At 35.2% G+C, this 25,658-nt stretch overlaps 1 protein-coding gene across 1 annotated transcript in view; it reads left to right on the top strand.

The window, feature by feature from the left end:
* The window catches only part of LOC123565561 (probable E3 ubiquitin-protein ligase HERC1), a 182,289-nt gene that overhangs the window by 52,551 nt on the left and 104,080 nt on the right, over window positions 1–25,658 (top strand). Inside the window, exons 24-31 of the mRNA XM_053550306.1 lie at window positions 249–761; window positions 3,205–3,444; window positions 3,931–4,014; window positions 4,294–4,588; window positions 5,281–5,354; window positions 17,536–17,699; window positions 18,561–18,701; window positions 22,970–23,106. Coding sequence (XP_053406281.1) covers window positions 249–761; window positions 3,205–3,444; window positions 3,931–4,014; window positions 4,294–4,588; window positions 5,281–5,354; window positions 17,536–17,699; window positions 18,561–18,701; window positions 22,970–23,106 — 1,648 coding nt within the window. The remainder of the gene's footprint in view (window positions 1–248; window positions 762–3,204; window positions 3,445–3,930; window positions 4,015–4,293; window positions 4,589–5,280; window positions 5,355–17,535; window positions 17,700–18,560; window positions 18,702–22,969; window positions 23,107–25,658) is intronic.

Genomic DNA, 25,658 nt, shown 5'->3' with positions numbered 1-25,658 from the left:
TTTAGGGGGAAATATTACTAGCTATTGCTTGCTTTGGGAAACAGCCTATATTTGGAAAAAATAGCAAAAAAAAAATCACTGTCAGACATTAACTTTAAACTGACAGCTGTGTTGATCCTTATTAAGTAAAGTTTAGAGATAATGTTTTTCTTGATAATTAAGATTTCATTTTAAGAGTTACGGATCTGTTTAACTCATCGATCTTTTGGTACAAGTAACTTAAATGATGTTAATGTCCTGTTATTCAGGTGATATCAGACTTGTTGAACTGCCTCGCAGACAATATGTGGGAACTTCCTTTGAACCAGGCAGTGACTGATGCAAGGATTGAAGAGTTATCTCTCCTTGCTAAGTTAGAACAGCTCAAGATTGGCAGCCATGAGGTCAGCGAGAATTGTCTAACCTTCAGCAAGTCAGCTGACCAGGTTGATACCAGGCTTAGTGATAGTACTGCATTAGCTACTAGTCTCTCTGGTTCCCTGGCCACTGGTACCAGCAAGGAGCAGACAACACAGGGGGAGAATTCTAAAGATATTCAAGATAAGGGAGAAAACTCTAATGTTAATGAGAATGGACATTTAGATAAACAGTTTGATAAAATATTTAGCGAGGAATGTGCGACGATGCTGGAAGTGACCTTTGACCCTGAGAAGTGTGTTTGCAGTAGTGTAGAAGGGGGACAATCGTTGATACACAGTACTGCAGGGAAAGGTTATGGGATTGCCTCCATTCCAGTCACATCAGGATGCTACCAATGGAAGGTACAGTAACAAATGCTTAGGTCATTTGATTTATTTTTAGCTCGACTATTCGAAGAATAGTCTAGCTATTCTACTCACCCTGGCGTCGGCATCACACCTTGGTTAAAGTTTTGCATGCAAGTACATATGGCTATCATTTAAAGGCATATAGCTTTGAAACTTATTTTTTCTTTTTCTAGGTCAATTACCAACCTCACTGGTTAAAGTTTTACATGTGAGTTACTATCTCCAAAACTTATGCAGATATTGAATTGAAACTTCACATGTGTCTTTGGGGTCATAAAACTAGGTGATAGCATCAAGAGCCATAACTCAGACATGCATTTTGGCTAAATTATGCCCCGTTTTGGACTTAAAATTTTTGGTTAAAGTTTTGCGTGCAAGTACATATAGCTATCATGTAAAGGCATATAGCTTTGAAGCTCATTTTTTCTTTTTTCAGGTCAATTACCAACCTCACTGGGTCAAGTCCCATAACTCTGACATGTGTTTTGGTCAAATTATGCCCCCTTTTGGACTTAGAAAATCCTGGTTAAAGTTTTGCATGCAAGTTATCGCTCCAAGTCAAATGCAGATATTGAATTGAAACTTTACTGTATCTTCAGGGTTATAAAACTAGGTTATAGCATCAAGTCCCATAACTCTGACATGCATTTTGACCAAAGTATGTCCCCTGTGAACTTAAAATATCTGGTTGAAGTTTTGCATGCAATTTACTATCTCCAAAACTAATGCAGATACTGGATTGAAACTCTATAGATACTCTTAACATTAAGAGTAATATTACTGCTTCTGGGACAACAATTCAAATAGTCGATCATTTGCTGTCTTATGGACAGCTCTTGTTCTTATTTAAGTTCCCATAGAAAATATACTTAAAATTGAGATAATGGGTAGGCCGATGTTTTATGTTGAACTCGCTTGTGGTGAGCTTGAAATTGTCATCCAAATGGCAGACAGTTCATTTACATTAGAGTGTCAGTTACTGTATCCTTTTGTACATATGTACAATATTTTGTCTGGACAATATCTTCAGCTTACTTGGAGCAACTGTTTTTCATATTTGGCATGTATGTTATCCTCAATGTGTCTGTCTTGCACAGATCCAGTTAGTGCGTCTATAAGATTTTGTCCGGACAGTTACTTTGACTTGCATATTTTTTCACAATTTGGCATGCCATAGCTTTGATATGCATGGAAAAAATCTTTTTAGTCCCCTAATGGTTGAAAACAAGTTTCCAAGGACAGTAGGATTGCAGTTGTCCATCTGTCAGTCACTCGTTCCATATCAAGTCCAAAACTACCAAGAGATTTTAAAGTTTAGTTGGCATAAATGTTCCCCACCATGAGTTGAGGTGTCGTAGGGATCACACAGATCCATGGCTCAAACATCAGAGTCACCCTTTGAAATTAGAAGTCAACATTTATAGCTCATCTGATTTTTAAAAAAAAAAATGATGAGTTATTGTCATCACTTGATGGGGGTTGGGGTCGACATTGGCATTGCCTGGTTAAGTTTTATGCTTAGGTCAGCTTTTCTCCTAAACTATCAAAGCTATTGCTTTAAAACTTGCAACACTTGTTCACCATCAATAGCTGACTCTGTACAGCAAGAAACAACTCCATCCTGCTTTTTGCAAGAATTATGGCCCCTTTTGGACTTGCAAAATATCAGATTTCTTGGTTAAGTTTTATGTTTAGGTCAACTTTTTTTCTAAACTGTCAAAGCTATTGCTTTGAAACTTGCAACACTTGTTTACCATCATATGCTGACTCTGTACAACAAGAAACATAACTCCATTCTGCTTTTTGCAAGAATTATGGCTCCTTTTAAACTTAGAAAATCAGATTTCTTGGTTAAGTTTTATGTTTAGGTCAACTTTTCTCCTGAACGATGAAAGCTATTGCTTGAAAACTTGGAGCAGTTATTCGCCATTAAAAGCTGACTCTGTACAGCAAATATTGTAACTCTACATTGCTTTTTGCAAGAATTATGGTCCCTTTTGAACTTAGAAAATCATGGGTAGGACAATATTTCTATTATACGGAGACAAAAAAAATCAGATGAGCGTCTGCACTTGCAAGGCAGTGCTCTTGTTTAAACTCTTTTGAACTTTGAGAAACAGTATTCCTGTATCATAGTATGCAACAGTATGAAATTTCATATAATGATACCCATCAATTCTAGATATTGCATATCAATTAACCTTTATTTTTAAATTATGCTGTATGGGGAGACATGTGCTTTTATTAAAACCAATCTCTAATTACCCGGTACTTTCAAACTCGATTTTTCAAGATTTTGTTCACCTGACAACAAAAATATTGCTAAAATTTTGAAGAGGCAAATTTCTCATGAGATCTGTGTTATGATGATGTAGTAGGTGCAATGTACAGGTTTTATATTTGTATACAATACATGACATACATGGTGTTTTTTCAGTTTCACATATTGAAAGAAAACAAGAGCAATGAAGGAACGTGTGTTGGAGTTTGCCGACTGCCTGTACGGGATTATGGTCATAGATCCACCTCAGACATGTGGCTGTATCGGGCATATAGCGGCAATTTGTACCACAATGGTGAACAGATGCGGACCTTGTCAGGCTTTACACAAGGAGATTTTATCACCTGTGTTTTAGATATGGATTCAAAGACTTTGGCTTTTGGAAAGAATGGGGAGGTATGATATGGAAAGTCAAAGAAGAATTCCATAAACATTGAAATTTCTGTACACATACTTTATTTTTAGCTAGACTATTTGAAGAATAAGAGTCCTTTGGTCCATTGGTGATTTGGTTAAGTTTTTGTATGTAAGCTGGTATCTCACTAACCACTTGAGGGAATGGATTGAAATTTCACACACTTATTCACTGTGTTAAACTGACTTAAACAGGTGTGATATCTCTTTCTTGCAATTTTTAACAAAACTACATGTATGCCCCTTTTTCGACTTAGCAATTTTTTATTAAATTTTTTATTAAATTTCTGAACCCACTAATGGGAATGGATTGAAACTTCACGCACTTGTTCACTGTGATGATCTGACAGGCAGTGCACAGTGCTCGTATGAGCTACAGTATTATCATGTCATTATGTTAACGGATTTGTACTTTCATATTGTATGTATACAATTATCTAAGAGGTTGAGAACTTGTATATTCTGCAGGAACCACATGTTGCTTTTGAAGATATTGAGGCCACAGAGTTGTATCCTTGTGTCACCTTCTACAGCAGTAATCCTGGTGAAAAGGTTAGTACTCCCGCTATACTCAGTTCTCAGGTCATGGTACAGTACTTTGGTTTTATACTCTGTTGTTGTTAACTTTGTTTACAGTCGTTTAATACTTGAATTATGCAACAGTTTTGATAAATTACAATGTATATTCAATTATGTTTTATATTTCCTTATTAGAAATTTTATTAAATGTTTTATGTACCAGCCCTGTTCATGTAAGTCATATAGGCACTGATGATATAGTTTTAAGTTTGTTTGGAATATTCTATCTGGAGAGAACTTTTAAATTTGAAGGTGAAGATATCAGACATGCAGATTCAAGCAGTGCACAAAGACCTATTGCCTGGAGAGCCCCTGTGTGCCCCGCCCAATATTGTTGTATGTGAAGCCCTGATTGGGCTCGTACGTAGTTTACACACAAGCAGTGTATGGACTGAAGTGATCAACGAGAAACTGATACAGCAGCTAGATAAAGTCTCTGATCTTGATGTTTTTGTTGAAACCGACAAGAAAGATAGACTGGATAAGACTGAAAGATGTCAGGAAAATGAAAAGATGAATAGAGAAAAGGGAGATGACTCTTGTAATGGTACATTTTGGAATGATTTTTTTTTTTTTTTTTTGGTGATTCAGTGTCGTTCTTGTTTTTTCAGGCTAATCTAGGGCTGAAATTTGGCCCCAGTCCCAATGGCAAATAGTATGTTTATTTCCCAATACCCAAAGTTAAAAAGAATGTTTTTTTTTACTTTTTCAATCAAGACTGTACCTACGAAACCTTAAAGATTTGAAACAAAAGACAGTATGCTAACTAAATGCATTTATTGCCATTTTGTCTTAAATGTAACATTTCCAAAAAAAATATATATGACTTTTAACAATTTTAGATGTTTTATTAGCCATTTTCCTCTATTGTAAAAGCTTCAGACCAATTCCCAAATCAGTGAAAAAAAAAACAACACTGTGATTAATTCAGTTTTCAACATAATCTCAGTTTGGCAAAGTTTGTTAATTGACTTTAATGTTACTAGCCTCTGGCATAATTTCACATTCGTCATTGGTTGTGATGTATATCTTGCTACTTTCATTCTCAATATTTGATGAGTTTTTTACTTAGTTACTTAAAACACTGTTACAGTAGACATTACACATGTCAAGTTGTATTATTGCGTAAAGAGAGAAATACCTTTGTTGAGGTTTGTAATGTCTCTACAGCTGTTGAGATAGCATAAACAATACTTGTTTTCTGATGTTCTTTAAGTTTTTATCGCACTCTTGTTTCAGGTACAAAGCCAAGTTTTGAAAAGGAAAAATTGGAATATTGCCCAGAAGATAGAATTAGTGACCTTTGTTGTCAGGTAATAAGTAGTTATTTATTATCTTTCATCTGCAACTGCTCTTGAGAACCTCACCTGTTGAGCTGAGTAGTTTACCAAACCAGGAATTGAAAGGTTGGTAATTTGTTTTCCAGTTGAGACAAAATTAATGTTTTCTAGGACAGTTTGACAGAAGATATCTGTAGTCATTCATCCTCCAACTAGGATTCATCTGGGAAAGTTGTCATTCCCTTATATCTCTGAGAAGAACAAGTCAGCATTTCTACAGAATCTTGGCTTTTAGTTGCATAGTTGCATACCTGAAGTTCTGTCGAATCAGTGATAAAACCAAATTTTGAAAACAGTACTTTTATTTACCACCAACTGTGAAGTAAATCTGGCAGTACTTGAGTTAAATGCTAGTACACTAGGACCCCGTTATAACGCTGTCATCTGGGTCCAAGGTTCGAGACCCGCGGATCTAGCGGGGTTAAATTTATAACGCGGGTTGATTGTATCAGCGGTAAATGCAATACCCCACCCATCGGTAATGTATTAGATGTATTTTGGGCGCTGTTTTATGTTAATAAGAAATAAGAATCGTATAAACAGGACATTTATTTACCTTAAATGCTACTGAAAAATACATTAAAAGAATTATAACGTTGTGTCATCTTCTCATTTTGTCGTGATTCTAAAAGAAAGTTGAAATTGTTTATCCCGGAAGTAAACATGTATAACGCTGTGTGAGGAGTGCGATGTCATGAGAATTACATACGCAATGCAATTGCACTGGGGGTTTATGTAACTAAAAGAGAAAAAACGCGGGCAGTCTTAAAAAAATAATTTTGAATGCATGAAGAAAATCGATAAATAAGATAGAAAATTGTTAAATCGCCGTCGTTAATATACGATATTAAAAAGGGAGAACATTCTCAATATGGCTTTCAGTGCGTCGAATCTTCGCAAATTCCGACGAACCGAGAATGATGATTATGAAAAACGGCTGCATTTTATTACAAAACTGGGCCTGTTGTTCGATTTTTATTCACTCAGTGTTAATGTCATCCACTTAATTGGTGCAAACTTAAACGGTTTGATAGTTGACTGACCGATCTTCCACGCTTGTTAATGCAAACAGTTTAATTTTGACATGGTACTGATTGCCTAATTGTCACAGGTCTACATGTATTGAATTAACAAAGGCGATACGCAAACAAGTAAGCTAGCAGACGATAATTGATTTTTGTCACAGTTGTCATGGAAAGGTGTTAATGTACACGTACTTGATGTAGTTTTAACGCTGGTTATGATCAAATTAAATAACATCCGCGATTTTTAAATTTTTTTTTGATTTTTGATTTTTTTACCCTCTAAAATTTGGGAGCCAAGACGATACAGCGTTATAACGAATACCGCGGTATATCGAGAAGCGTTATAACGGGTTTCGAGTGTACTAAGTCTGTTGGTTCCTAGGCTCAGGCTCAAAGCAGTAAGTAGATTTCCAAATAACTGTACACAAATATTCACTATCATAATATGAAGAGAATTGCACATGGCCCAAGTCACATGGTCAAAGGTCAAGGTTGCACTTTGAGGTCAAATGATGAGTAGCTTTATTTCGTGTCTTCTAAACTGTTGGAAGGATTTTCATGAAACTAGCATCTATTGCTTACCTCATCAAGGCAACATGAAGAGTGGTCACCAGGGCTAACCCCTTCCCTGTATTAGAGTGGTGTCTGGGGATATTAGTCACTTATAGTGATAGCTCTAGTTAGTATAAATTTTACACTTAACAACTGCTGTATTATTGTCGCCCTTGTTATTGATGTTGATGTATCACGGTTTTTCATGATTAAGGGTGTTTTCAATTAGAGAAATCATATTCTCATCAAAGTTGTAAAAAAATGTATTGTCAAGCAGTTTTCTGTTCTAAAAAAGTATCCGATTAACACCGTGTCCAACGTATACGTTGCATTTACGGCGAATACGCTACATACATGGTATATTGTACGTTCCATTACCGGCATTTCCTGTTGATTTTGTCAACATCCTATGTGGTGCGGTAAGAAAAACTACTCATTTTCATTGAAGTTCAACGTGTTCAAAGAAGCGATATATTCAGTACGAGCTACAGAGCATTCAAGCTCCCCATGGTAATGTAATTTTGGTCAGTAATTCTCTAGTTTCTTCAAACATTTGAGTAAAGTGACGTGTGAAGTCGGTTTTGAACTCGGACGTTCACTTTCAGGTTCATTTTCTGTCTCTTAAAATCATTCTGTTGATTTTTCATCTGTTTAAAGCGAGAATAGTATAACAAGTTACAAATGAAAATGTATATCATGGCCTAAATTCATGTTTTAGGGGAGCTTTATGCCAAAATTAGCGGTGTACGCCCTGTAAAACGGCGCGTCTACAGAAGTACGCCACATAAAAAGGCCGTTATATATATAGCAACTGATTACGTATGTCTTCACTCGCATCTATTCTTTCATTTTATTTACACTTTTTAGCTCAACTTTTGGAAGAAAATGTACAGCTATTGCACTCGCCCCTGCGTCGGCGTCGCCGTTGGTTAAAGATTTTGATATAGTCAAATATCTCTGTTACTATCAAAGCTATTGACTTGAAACTTAAAATCCTTATGAACTATCAAAGTCTTCACCAGGAGAAACAATCCCCGTAACTCTGATTTGAAATTTGACAGAATTATGCCCCTTTTTAACTTAGAATTTTTGGTTAAAGTTTTTGATAAAGTCAAATATCTCTGTTACTATCAAAGCTATTGACTTGAAACTTAAAATACTTATTTACTATCAAAGTCTACACCAGGAGAAACAATTCCCATAACTTTGATTGATTTTGACAGAATTATGCCCCTTTTTAACTTAGAAATTTTGTTAAAATGTTTGATAAAGTCAAATATCTCAGTGTTACTATTAAAGCTATTGACTTGAAACTTACAATACTTATTTACTATCAAAGTCTTCACCAGGAGAAACAATCCCCATAACTCTGATTTGAATTTTGACAGAATTATGCCCCTTTTTAACTTAGTATTTTTAGTTAAAGTTTTTTTAAACTTAGAAATTTTGTTAAAATGTTTGATAAAGTCAGATATCTCCGTTACTATCAAAGCTTTTGACTTGAAACTTAAAATACTTATTTACCATCAAAGTCTACACCAGGAGAAACAATCCCAATAACTCTGATTTGAATTTTGACAGAATTATGCCCCTTCTAACTTAGATTTTTTATGCCCCCGAAGGGAGGCATATAGTTTTTGAACTGTCTGTCGGTCTGTCAGTCTGTCTGTCGGTCTGTAAGTCTGTCGGTCTGTCAGTCTGTCCGCAATTTTCGTGTCCGGTCCATATCTTTGTCATCGATGGATGGATTTTCAAATAACTTAGCATGAATGTGTACCACAGTAAGACGACGTGTCGCGCGCAAGACCCAGGTCCGTAGCTCAAAGGTCAAGGTCACACTTAGACATTAAAGGATAGTGCATTGATGGGCGTGTCCGGTCCATATCTTTGTCATCGATGGATGGATTTTCAAATAACTTGGCATGAATGTGTACCACAGTAAGACGACGTGTTGCGCGCAAGACCCAGGTCCGTAGCTCAAAGGTCAAGGTCACACTTAGACATTAAAGGATAGTGCATTGATGGGCGTGTCCGGTCCATATCTTTGTCATCCATGGATGGATTTTCAAATAACTTGGCATGAATGTGAACCACAGTAAGACGACGTGTCGCGCGCAAGACCCAGGTCCGTAGCTCAAAGGTCAAGGTCACACTTGGACATTAAAGGATAGTGCATTGATGGGCATGTCCGGTCCATATCTTTGTCATCGATGGATGGATTTTCAAATAACTTGGCATGAATGTGTACCACAGTAAGACGACGTGTTGCACACAAGACCCAGGTCCGTAGTTCAAAGGTCAAGGTCACACTTAGGCGTTAAAGGTCATTTCTCATGATATTGCATTGATAGGCGTGTCAGGTCCATATCTTTGTCATTCATGCATGGATTTTAAAATAACTACGCATGAATGTGTGACACAGTAAGACGACGTGTCGCGCGCAAGACCCAGTTCCGTAGGTCAAAGGTCCTAAACTCTAACATCGGCCATAACTATATATTCATTCAAAGTGCCATCGGGGGCATGTGTCATCCTATGGAGACAGCTCTTGTTTGTTAAAATATTTGATAAAGTCAAATATCTCTGTTACTGTTAAAGCTTTTGACTTGAAACTCAAAATAGTTATTTACTATAAAAGTCTACACACGGAGACAATTCTCATAACTATAATTTGAATTTTAACAGAGGTATGCCCCTTTTTAACTTGGATTTTTTTTTACTGGCAAAGCTCAAATTCATAGTCAAGCACTGAGAAAAGTCGAGCGCGCTGTCTTACGGATAGCTCTTGTTAACAATTATAAATGGTTTTGGAATTACATAATGTAATAACAGTAATATTAATTATTCGAAAAAAAAAATAAACATGCTTGTTTTGTATAAACAGTCCGGTATAGAATTGCCCGTTAAAGTTTTTACTTGGGAATCATGCACATTCCATATATTTTCGTAAATTAATCTTCACTGTCGGAACCTAAAACGAATTAAAAACTGAAAATGTATTTCACAAGTAACATAATGTCGTATTTTCAGGTAGAGTGCAGACAAAACGAATACTGCTAGTGTGAACATGGCCTGTAACTTCACAACCTGCTCCGCGTCTGGGGTAGGTTGTGACAGCATGCGGGGTACATTGTGTGGGGTACACCCTTACCTTTCAGTATTGTATAGCAGTATGAAAGTACATGGCATTTAACCTTAGGGAAATGCTGAATTTCATAATATATCTTATGCCGATCTACATGATAACGAACTGCCAGAACACAAATATGTAATACGTCAAAAATTACTTATAGCGGTCAAAATTGGTATTTCAAGAAAATCGCTTGTTTCCAAGATAACTGTGGAAGAAATTGTCGATTTTTCTTTTAAAGTATCTAAGAAGATAGAAAGACATATTTCCTGTCGTATGTGATTCCAGAAAGTAAAAATGAGCCATGCTATGAGAAAACCAACATATTGGCTTTCAGTATGGATCCAGACCAGCTTGCGTATCCGCGCAGTCTGATCAGGATCCATGCTGTTTGCTTTCAAAGCCTATTGCAATTAGAGAAACCATAAGCGAATAGCATGGATCCTGACCAGAATGCACGCATACGCAGGCTGTCTGTATCCATGCTTGTCGCAAAGCCACTGTTTGTTTTCTAATGTTGCGGCTCAAATCTACAAATGAAAACAATTAAAATTCGTAAAATATGTTACATGCAAGTGAAATAATATAAGAATAATATCAATGCCAATAACATTGCGTAATACTGAGACACTACTACGCCATCGAGTAATGTGTTTTCTACATATGTAATTATTTTCAGGATATGATTCTTTCGTAAGCTAACGTACACGCCCGAAAATATTGGCGAAGATTAATGAGTGCCAGGTAAATGCTTATGGACAACTGACTGAAAATTATTATACATGATATTTAATTGCGAATGTAGCTCTACAAACACAGTTATTTTATTACCCGAAATTATAACCAGAAGACAACGTAACATTCACATTTTTACATGTTTATTTGTACATTTCAGATATGAATACAGTCACATATTTCAATATAATATACACCGTAACATCTGTACCATCAAAACGTCCCAAAGCACGCCCGATCGTCCCCAACGGTCGACAGAATTTTTCCAGGCCACAATAAATTTGCCAAAATTTATCCCCCAAAAATTCTGTGCAACGATTTCTTAATTTCTAAAAAATACTATCTCAGCTTTACAACAATTATATTTGTTCTTTAAAACCAAACTGGTTCATCCATATAACTATAACATAATTGGATAGGCAAATTTGAAAGACAAGTAGAGCAAATCCCGTCAACATCACGTGATCACGTTTTGCCAATGTATGAAACAAGGAGCAGAAGGATTATCGTCTTGAGTGATTCGGATCATTTGTTCATCATCATGATGATATATTATCTATAGTTCTATCTTTGAAAGAAATAACTAACTTAAATGCTTACCTAAAATATATTTGTTTGGATACACATTTTATCTTAAGATTTATGTCCTAATGTAATCCAATTAAAATTCAATTCCAACCATGTTGATATGTACTCCTTCAAGGCTGTACATCAATATCCAGAAAGACCATTATCCCTTTTATCCGCAAGCATTATGATGTTACTGCATTTGGTTAGCTTTTCAATGAGTTTACCAGGCCTCAATCGGTTGGGTATGACAACACAATCCAATACACTACGGTACCAATTTAAACATAGTATAGATCAACTTGATGCTAATTAAAACGACTGCATGTTTATACATTGTATTATCGTTTGCTTGTTATGGTTCTCATGCATCGTTGAACTCGAGAAGATTGTCAATGAAAATTAAGTGCATACTGAAATGTTTTATTCAGAATGTTTTCTGTATTGAAACGTTTTAATGAAGAAAATCATAATTATCAAACATTTCATCGTTTAAGTTACCGTGTGAAATTTATACATCAAGGTATGTCTGCACTATTAATTTATAATAATACTGCGGTAAAATACCGAAGTTAGCGGATGGGTCACACATCCCTAAAAATTGTCGTGCAATTATACCTGTATTTATAAATGAATCAATCTACTGCGGAACTCAGTCGATATATTTATCAATAACGTGTTAAAGTAGTTGTACTTCTGTCGAATCGTATATTAAAAGAAAACCATGCTTTACTATGAAGTAGACCCTGAATATCCAATAAAAACATAATCGACTTTTCCAATAATGTTTCGCTATCGCTTTCTACTTATAAATACGTAATCGTTCTATAAATAGATTGCACTATACAGCATGAAATATGTCAAGATATTCAACATACACGAAAACACAACTTCAACCTTATTTTGTAAATCTAATACATAATGACGTTAACATTATCTGTCTTCAGTAAATAAATTCGGCTTGGTTTGTCAAAGAAATTTTTTACTTAAATATTAAAAATCTGAAGAGAATTCACTTACTGGAACAGGAGAAAAATTAAGACGACCAAAAAATTTTCATTCATACATAACGTAACAAACGACTGGTAGTTTGTTACAGATTTCAACCAAATCCCATGATAACCTGAGCTCTGAAGTTTTGCTCACTACACATACATACTCCAATGATAAAATCATCCTCGATTATGAATAGTCAAGAGTGTTGTAATACAGTATGATGACTTCCAAAATTTTAAGAACCATTGATATGATCTGTGATATTGGATTCGGCTAAATATTGGCAGTATATCTTAACGCTACATATTTACAACTATGATGACCTAATCTTATATTAGTTAGCTTCTAACACCAAACAAAAACGTGACACTATATAATGGGAAACCAACTGCAAAACAGTTCTATCTATTGTTACTGGAATGCATCGTTAAATAGTGTATCAAAGTTGGACTGTTATAGAGAATTCCAAACAACGTTTAGCTATGAGTTATATCTAGATAAGATTGCAAGTGATACTTATAGAAAACAACTTACATGTTTAAGACTGTCTGCACACAATTTAGAAATAGAACTTATTATAAGGTAGATATAATGGATTAGACAGAGAAAATCGTTTATGTAAAATGTGTAATCAAAATGTAATAGAAACTGAATATCATTTCCTTTTATGTTGTACAAAATATTCAGACATCCGTAAAAGATATCTTGGTTCCCTACCATGGCCTTCATTAAATAAGTTTAATACTATAATGTCTTGTAAAAGTCAGAAGAAGATATGGGCATTATCAAAATTTGTCAAAGAAGCTTTTGAAATTCGTAAAAATACCCTTGAAAATCTAACTGTTTCATGAAATGTAAATTCATATTTATTTGTAATGCTATTATATATTTGTATTGTATGTCTTTGCCATACTTCATGTGTATTTATGTAAATGGCCAAAGGCAAATTGATTTGCTGATTATGCCAATAAACTTGAAACTTTGTTATTTGCAATGTCACGCCATTTTAAAATGTCATGTTAACTGACACCAGTGAACTTAGAAATAAATACGAACAGCTCTAACTAAATACTATCAAGAATTAATGACAGCAATTAAATGGTCAAAGGAAAACTAGCAATTATACTGTATATAAATTCAATCTTGCAATCAGTCTATATTTTATAATAACGTGTTAAAGTGGTATTCTTCGATCTTATTAAAGTTAAAATGCTTTATAGAAGTAGACTGTAAAAAAAAACCCAAATTGATTTCCAATAATGTTTCCGCTATCCTTATTGACTCTAGTAACATAGAATCTTCATAAATAGATTGCAACTTTACTGATATGAGAAAATAACAAAAACAACTTGTTATTTTGTTAAATTAAGACAATGAGTTACTGTATTTCTTCAGAAAATTAAACGGTTGGTTTGTCAAAGAATTTTACAATTTAAAATTTAAGTTACAGGAAAGGAGTTAAGACGACAAAATTTCATTCAACAAAAGTAACAAACGTGGTAGTTGTTACAATTTACAACCGAACCCATAAACAGACTCAATTGCCCAACTATATATTAATATTAAAATCTCTGATTATATGTCAAGAGTGTTGACACTTTGATTTAATTTTAGAATTTTGATCTTGTTTGGTTTGTAAATTTGGCAGTATTTAACGCTAAAATTACATGTGAGACTATCTAATTTTATCACACAACAAATGTTGCTCTATTTAAAACAATGCACAAACAGTCTATCTTTTTATGGAATGCATCGTTAATGGACAAGTTGCATGAAAAAATACATGAGTATACTAAAAATTTTAAGTTCTATAGAAAACAACTTATATTTTAAGCGTCTGCACACAATTAGCATTGTAATTATTATGGTAGCAATATATATGTACGCGGTGTTTATGTAAATTTAATCAAATGTTCAGCAATGAATATTATTCCTTTTATTGTAACATATGCTGTAAAAGATATTGGATCTACAGGTCTTCATTAATAATTTTAGCGAAACACATTTTAATCAGAAGAGATAGGGCCTAAATTTGTCACTGAAATGTAAATATACCTTGAATATCAACTGCATGAATTAACATCTTTATTTATTTGTAATTAAATATGTGGATCTGTACTTTCGATATTAGGGTGCATTTATGTATGCAGGCAAATTGATTTCAGATTATCCAATAAACTGAACTTTGATTTTTTGATTGGTCTCAACATTTTAAATGACATATTAACGCACACATGAACTTAGAACAAAATCAACAGTTTGCCACAAATATTATAAATTAACAGACAACCAATTAAAATTATCGAATTGAAAGCTAGCCACTTTTATAATTCAATTTATTTTTTTTTTTAAAAGTTTTAATATGCATATCTCTTTAAATTCAAAGTTTGATATGGTTTTAGAAAAAATTGCCCACTTTAATTAACAAAGCGTTAATTCCATGATAATCATTTATCTGGTAAGATCGACATGCTATCATAATTAAAGAATCTCTGTTCTTATGAAAACTAACAATATCATTTTTAGCCTTAAAGACAGTCCCTCATTTGACCTGATTTCTTGGAAAATTGCAAGTAACATTATGTTTTCGGGACAATAAACAATACGATTCAAATTTATAACACAATTACTTCATAGAAAAATTTCCTCCCACCAAATTCGTAGTAAAAATACTAAGATCTTGAACATCAAAAATAGAAAACAAAATGCATCAACATATATTTTTAAAAAATGTTTGATGTTATTCAAATACAATTGATGTGTTGTTTTTTTTCATTTTTCTATTGATTATTATTTAGTAGAAATTATTTGGTAATTTGGTAAAAACATGGCGTATCCATAAAAATCAACACTCCTGCTCTATTCAAAAAAAGTAATGGTTCTTTTTATCCTAACATTTTATATGATTTGCATAAATACGAGCAAAAATTTTTGAAATAACAAATATTATGGCAGTGTTGGTATAATTAATTCTTATGACGCGTTGTTTTGTTAAATTTCAAATATGAGTTATTGCATTGTGCCAGTATGGAGAAAAATTGATCCTGCTATTATCCTTATAAACTATCTTAAATAATTCATTGAAAAAAAGTCTTCAGTAATGTGCGCAAAAACATTTATCAAAGGGTGACCTTATTACTACTGACATGTTTCATACCTGTAATTATACAACTAGCAGTCAAATCTTTATTTTTTTTGTAAACGGGGAATCTTTTTCCGGATATCGTATGGATTGCACGGGTTCCATGTTGCAGTGTATTTGATGATCATTACCGAAACCAATCGGAAGAATATGTAAGTACATCCAAGTCTAATATTGAACCAATGAATTTGTTAGTGATATTTGTTTATGATATCGAAAGAGTTAAATGTCGTAATTAATAGTGCTTGAGAAAACCTACTTAAATATCTTACAGTTGCATCCTTGTATAAATGTTTTCCTTACAATCTTTCTGGTTTCCATAACCCATCCGATCTTAATCCGTATACTATACCCTTGCAATACTAAACTATTCGACGGTCCCATAAAGGGGATGTGAACGTAAAACACTCCGAAAATTTGCTATTTAAATTGCGGGAAGTAAATGAGCACAACAGTGTCATTGTCTTATGAAATGTGACATCACCGATGTTACTACTTACTTTGCGAGCACCTTACGAGTAATAGAACGGAAATTTATGCAGTATGTCAATCTCGTGTATTGAAAGTACCACTGCCTGTCGGAATCAAGAAACTATTACGACAGTTGACTGAACTAGCAACATTATTGCTTTGGTTCGAATCTGTAAAATTATGAGAAATAGGGTCGCCACACCCCGTATTAAGTTTACAGTTAATACAATACACAATTAATTCATAATCGGTGCATAGATGTTAACGGGAAGACATTTACTGTGTATAACTATTTACTGACGTAAGTACTGTCATTACCAAACTGCAGAATTAATTGCGACTCCTTCAAAATTTGTTCGCAATCAATAACAAACCTACCGGCATTTGTCTGATGCCTGGAATTTCTGGCAAATCTACCGTCTAGTTTGCCTTTCATTTCCTTGCCTTCATAATCATCTCGGCAGGCTGGCTCGCCTCTACCTTTCTGGCGGGCTCTGCATCAACCACGTGGCATGGCTATTCAATTTAACATCGATCTGAAGCGCTAGCCAATACACCTTTAGTTCAACTGAGAAGATTGCACGTGCTCTCGATTTAATGTAACGCTCAAGTGGTTCCCTGATGAATAGGCGTTTATCATTTATCTGTTATGTTTAGACAAGGAACTAGAAAACTGGATTACTTGACAACGACGATAGTTTATAACTAACACACCTAGCAACGAGATAGCTATTAATTTCGGGAAAAAATAAATGTAATTATTTTTAGGCAAAATAATTTTTTATTATTTCATATATTTAGTCAAGTTTATTTGATAACATTCGACATTAAAATTAATATTTTAAAGAGACTATTTGCTAGGAATTTATCACAGTACACAGTGGTGGGGTTTAGGTATCCTCCCCGGAAATTCCTTACAATAATGACAGTAACTGTTGCATTTTAGATAAAGATAACGGCCTTTTTATGTGGCGTACTTCTGTAGACGCGCCATTTTATAGGGCGTACTTTGCTAATTTTGGCATAAAGCCCCCTTTAAACATGAATTTACGCCATGATATATATTTCAAATAGTAGCTTGTGATACTATTTTCGCGTTAAACCGATGAAAAGTCAGCAGAATCATTTTAAGAGAGAGAAAATGAACCTGAAAGTGAACTTCTGAGTTCAAAACCGACTTCACACATCAGTTTACTCGAATGTTTGAGGAAACTGGAGAATTACTGACTAAAATCACATTACCATTGGGAGCTTGAATGATCTGCAGCTCGTACTGAATATATCGCTTCTTTGAACACGTTGAACTTTAATGAAAATAAGTAGTTTTTCTTACCTCACTATAAGGGATGTTGACAAAATCAACAGGAAATGCCGGTAATGGAACATACAATATACCATGTATGCAGCGTACTCACCGTAAATGCGACGTATACGTTGGACACGGTGATTAAGCTGAATTAAAATGTTATGTCAAGAAAATGCAAGTCTTCATTTTCTTGAAAATAAATGAACTATACTTTATGCTCTTCCATATAGGTATGGCCTTGTTTAGCCATTCTAGGTGGCTTGGACTCTGGTTTACGTATTGGTGGCAAGTGTGTTCATCAACGGACATCAAAACAGGGAACTATACTTGGTGTGACCAGTCCTGGTGCCTCCACCATCAAAATACAGTGGGACAATGGTGATGTCTCAGTAAGGTATGTTATTATAATACTTACATGTATATAGGGATCTATACTTAGGGTGATTAGTACAGGGCTTCATCCATAAAAATTCATCTGTAGTGAATAATTTCTGGTTATGCCACATGCCCACTCCATTTGTAGAAAATGGGTATTATATATTTTGCCCATTGTACATCTGTAGGGAGACCATTTAGTTTTCAGTCAGTGAGTAGAAAATGATTTGGTCTACAGTAGTCAAACTTTATAGGATGATTGCCTGTTTTGGTGCTGGAAAGGTCAAGGTCCTACTGATCTTGAGGCTGAAAACTGTTTCCCTCAATAACTATAGAATCTATAATAGTCTTTAGTCTTAAATATTTTTTTTCTCTGACATTTCCTAGGATGATTGCCGGCAGTCAGTAGATGACTGATAAAGTAGGTCAAAGGTCAAGGTCACTATGACCTCAAGATGGTATCCAGTCAGGAGATATCCTGCATAGATTTTGGGGTCAGTACCATAAGGGTTAAGGTCAAAGTTAGCTTGAGGTTGACAACTGTGTGTGATTGATTAGTAATACATGATAATTCTTGGGCTTATGACCTTTAAACTTCAGCTGATAATTGCCTGTAGTCAGTACATGACCCCAGTAGTTTACAAGGTCATTAGGTCAAGGTCGCAGCATACAAAAATACATACCCAGTTGCCTCCAACAGACCATCATTTTAGGGATGGGCATATATGTTTTATAAACAGTTCTTCTTTACAGTTTATAGGTTTTAATTCTGACTGTGTCCAGACCTGAGGAGTGCTTTCAGTTGCTTTAATGATAGTTCTAGTGAAAGATACGCACTGGATATATTTAAGGATGTTAATGGTATTTTTATTTATTTCAGTGATATGTCATTATGTACATTGAAACCTCTTCCCTCTCAGCTGTTTGATATTGGATCACTTTCTGGATTTACTGCCAAACATCTGGAGCTTTTGTTGAGACTTACGTATCTCTCTGTTGACAAATACATCACAAGACTAAGGTATGGAATTTCATATGTCTTTGTAATTGCTCTTTCTCACTGTTTGTCATTCTGATTTACTTCATTTCGAAATATATCTTTGACTTCCTAGGATGCATTTAGTTATTGCAAATCTGACATTTTAAGTTATATACCAAACCTGCGATTAACAAACATTTCATTATGAGATCTATTATCTTCTGTTGAAAAATCATTCAGCACATTTCATTAATTAAACTTTGTTCTCGAAATTTCTTCATATAGATTAGAAATTCTACACAACAGCAAGATTAAGAGAATTCTTGTCGTCGTTTAATTACCACATCTAGTGTAATTTGTTAAAAAACATTGCGCTAGAGCAGACAATTTCCGCAAATGCTTATGGAACATTATCTCTCTAAAATGTATTGTCTATAGTGGGATAGAATTTTCTATTTATTATGGGGCTAAGGAAAGTTTGAAAATCTTTCAGAACTGTTGCTTGATGTCAAAATTCAGACAAGCATTCAAAGAAAATTGTTCAAGGTTAAGTGTGAAACTCGACTGGTGATAGTCTAGGACATCATGGCTCTCTGTTAATTCATTCTAGTCTTGCTGAATTGAATTGAATTGAAAAAAGTACACATGGTAAACTAATCAATTTTTTACAAGGAAAGAATGTGAACTGTGAAATGTAGATGAATTCTAAAGCTGCAGCAATCTGTGTTAATGAGGAAGTTGGATGAAATATTCAGAGTCTTGACTGATCTCAGATAATCATAATGCGAAAACGGGAATAAATGTTCAGTGTATAACTAATGCTTGTTTTATTTGACATGTAATTCTGTAGCACTTTTTTGTTGAAGTGAGGCAGTTTTCATGTAGACACTGATACTAACTGAGGAGTATCATTTTGAAATAACTAAGCTGTTCTCAGCTTTGAATGTTAAGTAAAAGTACAGGTTTGAATCTATGTAGCCTCAAGATGTGGTACTGGTTGAAAATCAAGGAAGCATTCATATAGCATATTTGAAATGAATGAATTATAAAGACTTCATGTACAAAAGAGTAAATATGTTTAAACTGAAGTTCATCATGGTGGGCTCTGGATTTCCAGTGTAGATGTACTAGAATTTACTACCAAAGACATTAGTCAGCCGACTCATTATTATGGGGAATATGTCAAATACATGTTGAAAAGGTGTCTTTGTGGCTGAATACCTTCAGATCACTTTCCACTCTACTCTTGGAGTTCAAGCCCTTCTTTTGTCTTGATGTGAGGAAGTTGTATAGTTGGCTATTGGAAATCTGGTTGATCTACCCAATGCTTACCAGTACATGATATTATACACAGATTAACACATTGGGTCTTCCTTCACCATTAAATCTAGAAAGTCAGCAGATTACCTGATATATATCAGTATGACTTAAAACCAAGCGAAATGAACAAACTTGCTGCTATATAGGAACATAATTACTTTTTCATGTCACAGCATATTAGAAGATTAAAGCTTTATTTATTCAGTTGAGATTTAATTTGATGGAGAGTTAATTATTGTTTTAGACACCGAGTCAGCACCAGATCTGAATGACAGTTTTCTGAGTGTGTCTTCTACAGCTAGCAGTGGTGTCAACCTGGCTGGAGCTTCTAATACAGGTCAGTCAATATTCAGTTGTAAGTTAACAGAAACATAGTATATGTAGTAAACTGGCCTTACAGTTCTTACAATTTGTAGCACAAAACCACTTAAAGGAACACCTCAACAGATTAATGTCAAATTACTCGAAATTTATAAAATAATATCAGTGAGGAAGTAATTCTTAATTAAAATTTTAATTTAAGCTACTATCATTCTGTGAGTTCTAGAAAGAGTTTGTTTATAAAAATTCCTAGTTCAGTATGTAATAAAAGCTCCTTAAAGTTGCATGATGGAAATGTGATGCAAAATGCAAGTGAATCTAAGTATATTTTTAGCCCACCATCATTATGATGGTGGGCTATTCAAATCACTCTGCGTCCTTGGTCCGTCCGTCCGTCCGTCATTCCGTCCGTCCGTCCGTTAACAATTTCTCGTTATCGCATCTCCTCAGAAACTACTTGGGGGATTTTGACCAAACTTTGTCAGAACGATGTATTGGTACCCTAGTTCTGTCCCCCTGAAAATCAGACTGGTTCAACAATTGTTTAGTGAGTTATGGCCCTTTGTTTATTTCTATAATTTACGAGTTATGGCCCTTTGTTTATTTCTATAATTTACATATATTTATATAGGGAAAAACTTTGAAAATCTTTTTGTCCAAAACCACAGAGCCTAGGGCTTTGATATTTGGTATGAAGCATCATCTAGTGGTCCTCTACCAAGATGATTCAAATTCGTTCCCTGGGGTTTAATATGGCCCTGCCCCGGGGGTCACATGGTTTATATAGACTTATATAGGGAAAAACTTTGAAAAACCTCTTATTCAAAACAACAGGGCCTAGGGCTTTGATATTTTGTGTGTGACATCATCTAGTGGTCTTCTGCTAAGATTGTTCAAATTATCCCCCTAGGGTCAAATATGGCTCAGCCCCGGGGGTCACATGGTTTACATAGACTTATGTAGGGAAAAACATTTTAGATCTTTTTGTCCAAACCACAAAACCTAGGGCTTTGGCATTTGTAATGTAGCATCATCTAGTGGTTCTCTACCAGGTTTGTTCAAATTATCCCCCTAGGGTCAAATATGGCCACGCCCTGGGGGTCACATGGTTCATATAGACTTATAAAAGGGAAAAGCTTTTAAAATCTTCTTGTCAATAACCTACAACATTCAAATTTGGACCACATGTATGGTTTTGAGTGGCAAGATGAACCTTGACATGAGTTGACCTTGATTTTGACCTGGTTACCTACTTTCACATTTCTTAAGCTACAGCCTTCAAATTTGGACCACATGCATAGTTTTGTGTTCCTAAATGAAATTTGACCTTGATTTTGACCTAGTGACCTACTTCCACATTTCTCAAGCTACAGCCTTCAAATTTGGACAACATGCATAGTTTTGTGTACCGAAACAAACTTTGACCTTTACATTGACTTAGTGACCTACTTTCACATTTTTGAAGGTACAGGCTTTAAATTTGGACCACATGCATAGCTCTGTGTTCCGAAATAAAATTTGACCTTGACATTGACCTAGTGACCTACTTTCACATTTCTTTAGCTACAGCCTTCAAATTTGGACCACATGCATAGTTTTGTGTACCAAAATGAACTTTGACCTTAAGATTGACCTAGTGACCTACTTTCACATTTCTGTAGCTACAGGCTTCAAATTTAGACCAAATGCATAGGATTATGTATGGAAACAAACTTTGACCTTGACATTGACCTAGTGACCTACTTTCACATTTTTGAAGGTACAGGCTTTAAATTTAGACCACATGCATAGATTTGTGTTCTTAAGTGTAATTTAACCTTGATTTTGACTTAGTGACCTACTTTTGGACTACTTGCATGGTTTTGTGTACCGAAATAAACTTTGACCTTAAGATTGACATAGTGACCTACTTTCAAATTTCTCAAACTACAGCCTTCAAACTTGATGCACATGCATAGTTTTGTCTACAAAGAACTTTGTCCTTGAAATTGATCTAGTGACCTACTTTCATATTTCTCAAGCTATAGATTTCGAATTTGGACCACATGCACAGTGTTGTGTACGGAAATGAAATTTGACCTTGAGCTAGCCAATAAGTCTTGAATTTTGGAACACTCAAAAATGGCACATTGGTGGGCGCCAAGATCACTCTGTGATCTCTTGTGTTTAAATCATCATTTTGATATTCAGTATACCTTTCTGTTTTAGAAAATTTGAATTCTTTAATGTATAACTGGAGGCATCCCCTTTTACATTGTAAATCTAACACCAAAAATGCTTAGATGAGTTTGATTTCATTTAAAGAAAACATTTACATTTTGGGCCGCTAAGCTCAGTAGGGAGAGAGCAGATCTACAGATCTTGGGGTTCATTAGTTCAATCCCCGGGTGAGGCTATGTTCTATGTGACAATTGATAAAAGACATTGCGTCTAAAATCACCTGTCTTCCCCCTATGATTCATGTGGGGAAGTTGGCACTTACTTGCAAAAAAACAGGTTAATACTGGTTCAGAATCCAGGAACACTGGTCAGGTTAAATGCCCGCCATTACATAATTGAAATACAGTTAAAAAATGGAGCTAAACCCAAAGCAAGCAAAACAAGTAAAATTATATAAAAGAACCTCTGGTGAGATTTCACTGGAATTGTATATATACTTGCACTTACAGAAAACACAAAGGCCAGAGCAGACATTACACAAGGTGTAGAGGAGATGGCTCCTCTGGGTCTAATGTGACTTCAGATTGCAGTTATTATACAGTTCCTAGTGACACTGATGTTAAACAGAGCACAACAGGTGAACAAGGTTTGTATATTGCTTTATTTTTATGCCACTGGTGTTGAAGATCCTTGAGGAAAATAATGTTTGAACTGTTTTTAGCTCACCTGTCACAAAGTGACAAGGTGAGCTTTTGTGATCGCGCAGTGTCCGTCGTCCGTCCGTCCGTCCGTCCGTAAACTTTTTGCTTGTGACCACTCTAGAGGTCACATTTTTCATGGGATCTTTATGAAAATTGGTCAGAATGTTCATCTTGATGATATCTAGGTCAAGTTCGAAACTGGGTCACGTGCAGTCAAAAACTAGGTCAGTAGGTCTAAAAATAGAAAAACCTTGTGACCACTCTAGAGGTCACATTTTTCATGTGATCTTCATGAAAGTTGGTCAGAATGTTCATCTTGATGATATCTAGGTCAAGTTCGAAACTGGGTCACATGCAGTCAAAAACTAGGTCAGTAGGTCTAAAAATAGAAAAACCTTGTGACCACTCTAGATGTCACATTTTTCATGGGATCTTCATGAAAGTTGGTCAGAATGTTCATCTTGATCATATCTAGGTCAAGTTCGAAACTGGGTCACGTGCCATCAAAAACTAGGTCAGTAGGTCTAAAAATAGAAAAACCTTGTGACCACTCTAGAGGTCACATTTTTCATGGGATCTTCATGAAAGTTGGTCAGATTGTTCATCTTGATGATATCTAGGTCAAGTTCGAAACTGGGTCAAGTGCCTTCAAAAACTAGGTCAGTAGGTCTAAAAATAGAAAAACCTTGTGACCACTCTAGAGGTCACATTTTTCATGGGATCTTCATGAAAGTTGGTCAGAATGTTCATCTTGATGATATCTAGGTCAAGTTCAAAACTGGGTCACGTGCGGTCAAAAACTAGGTCAGTAGGTCTAAAAATAGAAAAACCTTGTGACCACTCTAGAGGTCACATTTTTCATGGGATCTTCATGAAAGTTGGTCAGAATGTTCATCTTGATGATATCTAGGTCAAGTTCAAAACTGGGTCACGTGCGGTCAAAAACTAGGTCAGTAGGTCTAAAAATAGAAAAACCTTGTGACCACTCTAGAGGTCACATTTTTCATGGGATCTTTATGAAAGTTGGTCAGAATGTTCATCTTGATGATATCTAGGTCAAGTACGAAACTTGGTCACGTGCCTTCAAAAACTAGGTCAGTAGGTCTAAAAATAGAAAAACCTTGTGACCACTCTAGAGGTCACATTTTTCATGGGATCTTCATGAATGTTGGTCAGAATGTTCATCTTGATGATATCTAGGTCAAGTTCGAAACTTGGTCACGTGCGGTCAAAAACTAGGTCAGTAGGTCTAAAAATAGAAAAACCTTGTGACCACTCTAGAGGTCACATTTTTCATGGGATCTTTATGAAAGTTGGTCAGAATGTTCATCTTGATGATATCTAGGTCAAGTTCGAAACTGGGTCACGTGCCTTCAAAAACTAGGTCAGTAGGTCTAAAAATAGAAAAACATTGTGACCACTCTAGAGATCACATTTTTCATGGGATCTTCATGAAAGTTGGTCAAAAACGATGTCATACTCAAAACTGGGTCATGTGGGAAGAGGTGAGCGATTCAGGACCATCATGGTCCTCTTGTTATCATTCTGACTTGTGAACTCAGCACCTCATAATTTTTGTCAGATTTGAATTAAACATTGTATACATGTTCAACATCAAGTGAATATTATCAGGAGTTATATGTCCAGTTGTAAATCTCTTATTATTAGGAGTTGCATGTCCAATCTGTGATTATGATTTATTATCCATCTGTCCATCACACAAGGTGGGATCCTCTATAACTTAAAGATTAAGGTTTTTGTTGAGCCCGCTTGCGCAAGCGAAGACATAGTTGTCCAAATGGCTGTTTGGTGTATGTGCATCTGTCCCGACCATAACATTGACATGCATGGAACAATCTTGTTGCAAACTCCAGGTTCCCATCTCAAAGGTCAAGGTCACAGTGGAGGTCAAAGATCATGTCATATGTTGTCCGGCCCATAACTTTGACATGCATTGAGGAGTCTTGTTTATATTTGGCATAAATGTTAACCTCAGTGAGGTGGAGTGCGCAAACCCCAGGTTCCTATCTCAAAGTTCAAAGTCATAGTTGGAGATCAAAGGTCATGTCAGATCTTGTCCAGCCCATAACTTTGACATGGATTGAGGAATCTTGTTTATATTTGGCATGAATGTTTAACTCAGTGAGATGGACTCTAGAGTTACCTAACCCTAACCATAACCCTTAGAGATCAAGGTCACAGTTTGGGGTCAAAGGGCGGGCTCAACATGTTGCCCGTGGGCATCTAGTTTTACATGAATTTTGTTACATGGACACAGGGCAGTATGGACATCAAGTGCATCCTTTGATTTTATTGCTGAGGTAAATAATCCAAAATTATGACAAAAAAGGAGATCCTAGGATCACTTAAAAAGTAATTGAGACTTTGTAATGAAAAATGGTGCTTTGGCCTTATATTTGCTGGTCCCAAAATCTTTTGTCCCGATAACACTTACAGTTTTCAAGGGATTTGGCCCAGACTTACACAAATATATCAC

This window comes from Mercenaria mercenaria, chromosome 8, assembly GCF_021730395.1.
Source record: "Mercenaria mercenaria strain notata chromosome 8, MADL_Memer_1, whole genome shotgun sequence".
In the NCBI taxonomy this organism is placed as follows: Eukaryota; Metazoa; Mollusca; class Bivalvia; order Venerida; family Veneridae; genus Mercenaria; species Mercenaria mercenaria.
This window is presented reverse-complemented; position numbering and strand designations above follow the sequence as displayed.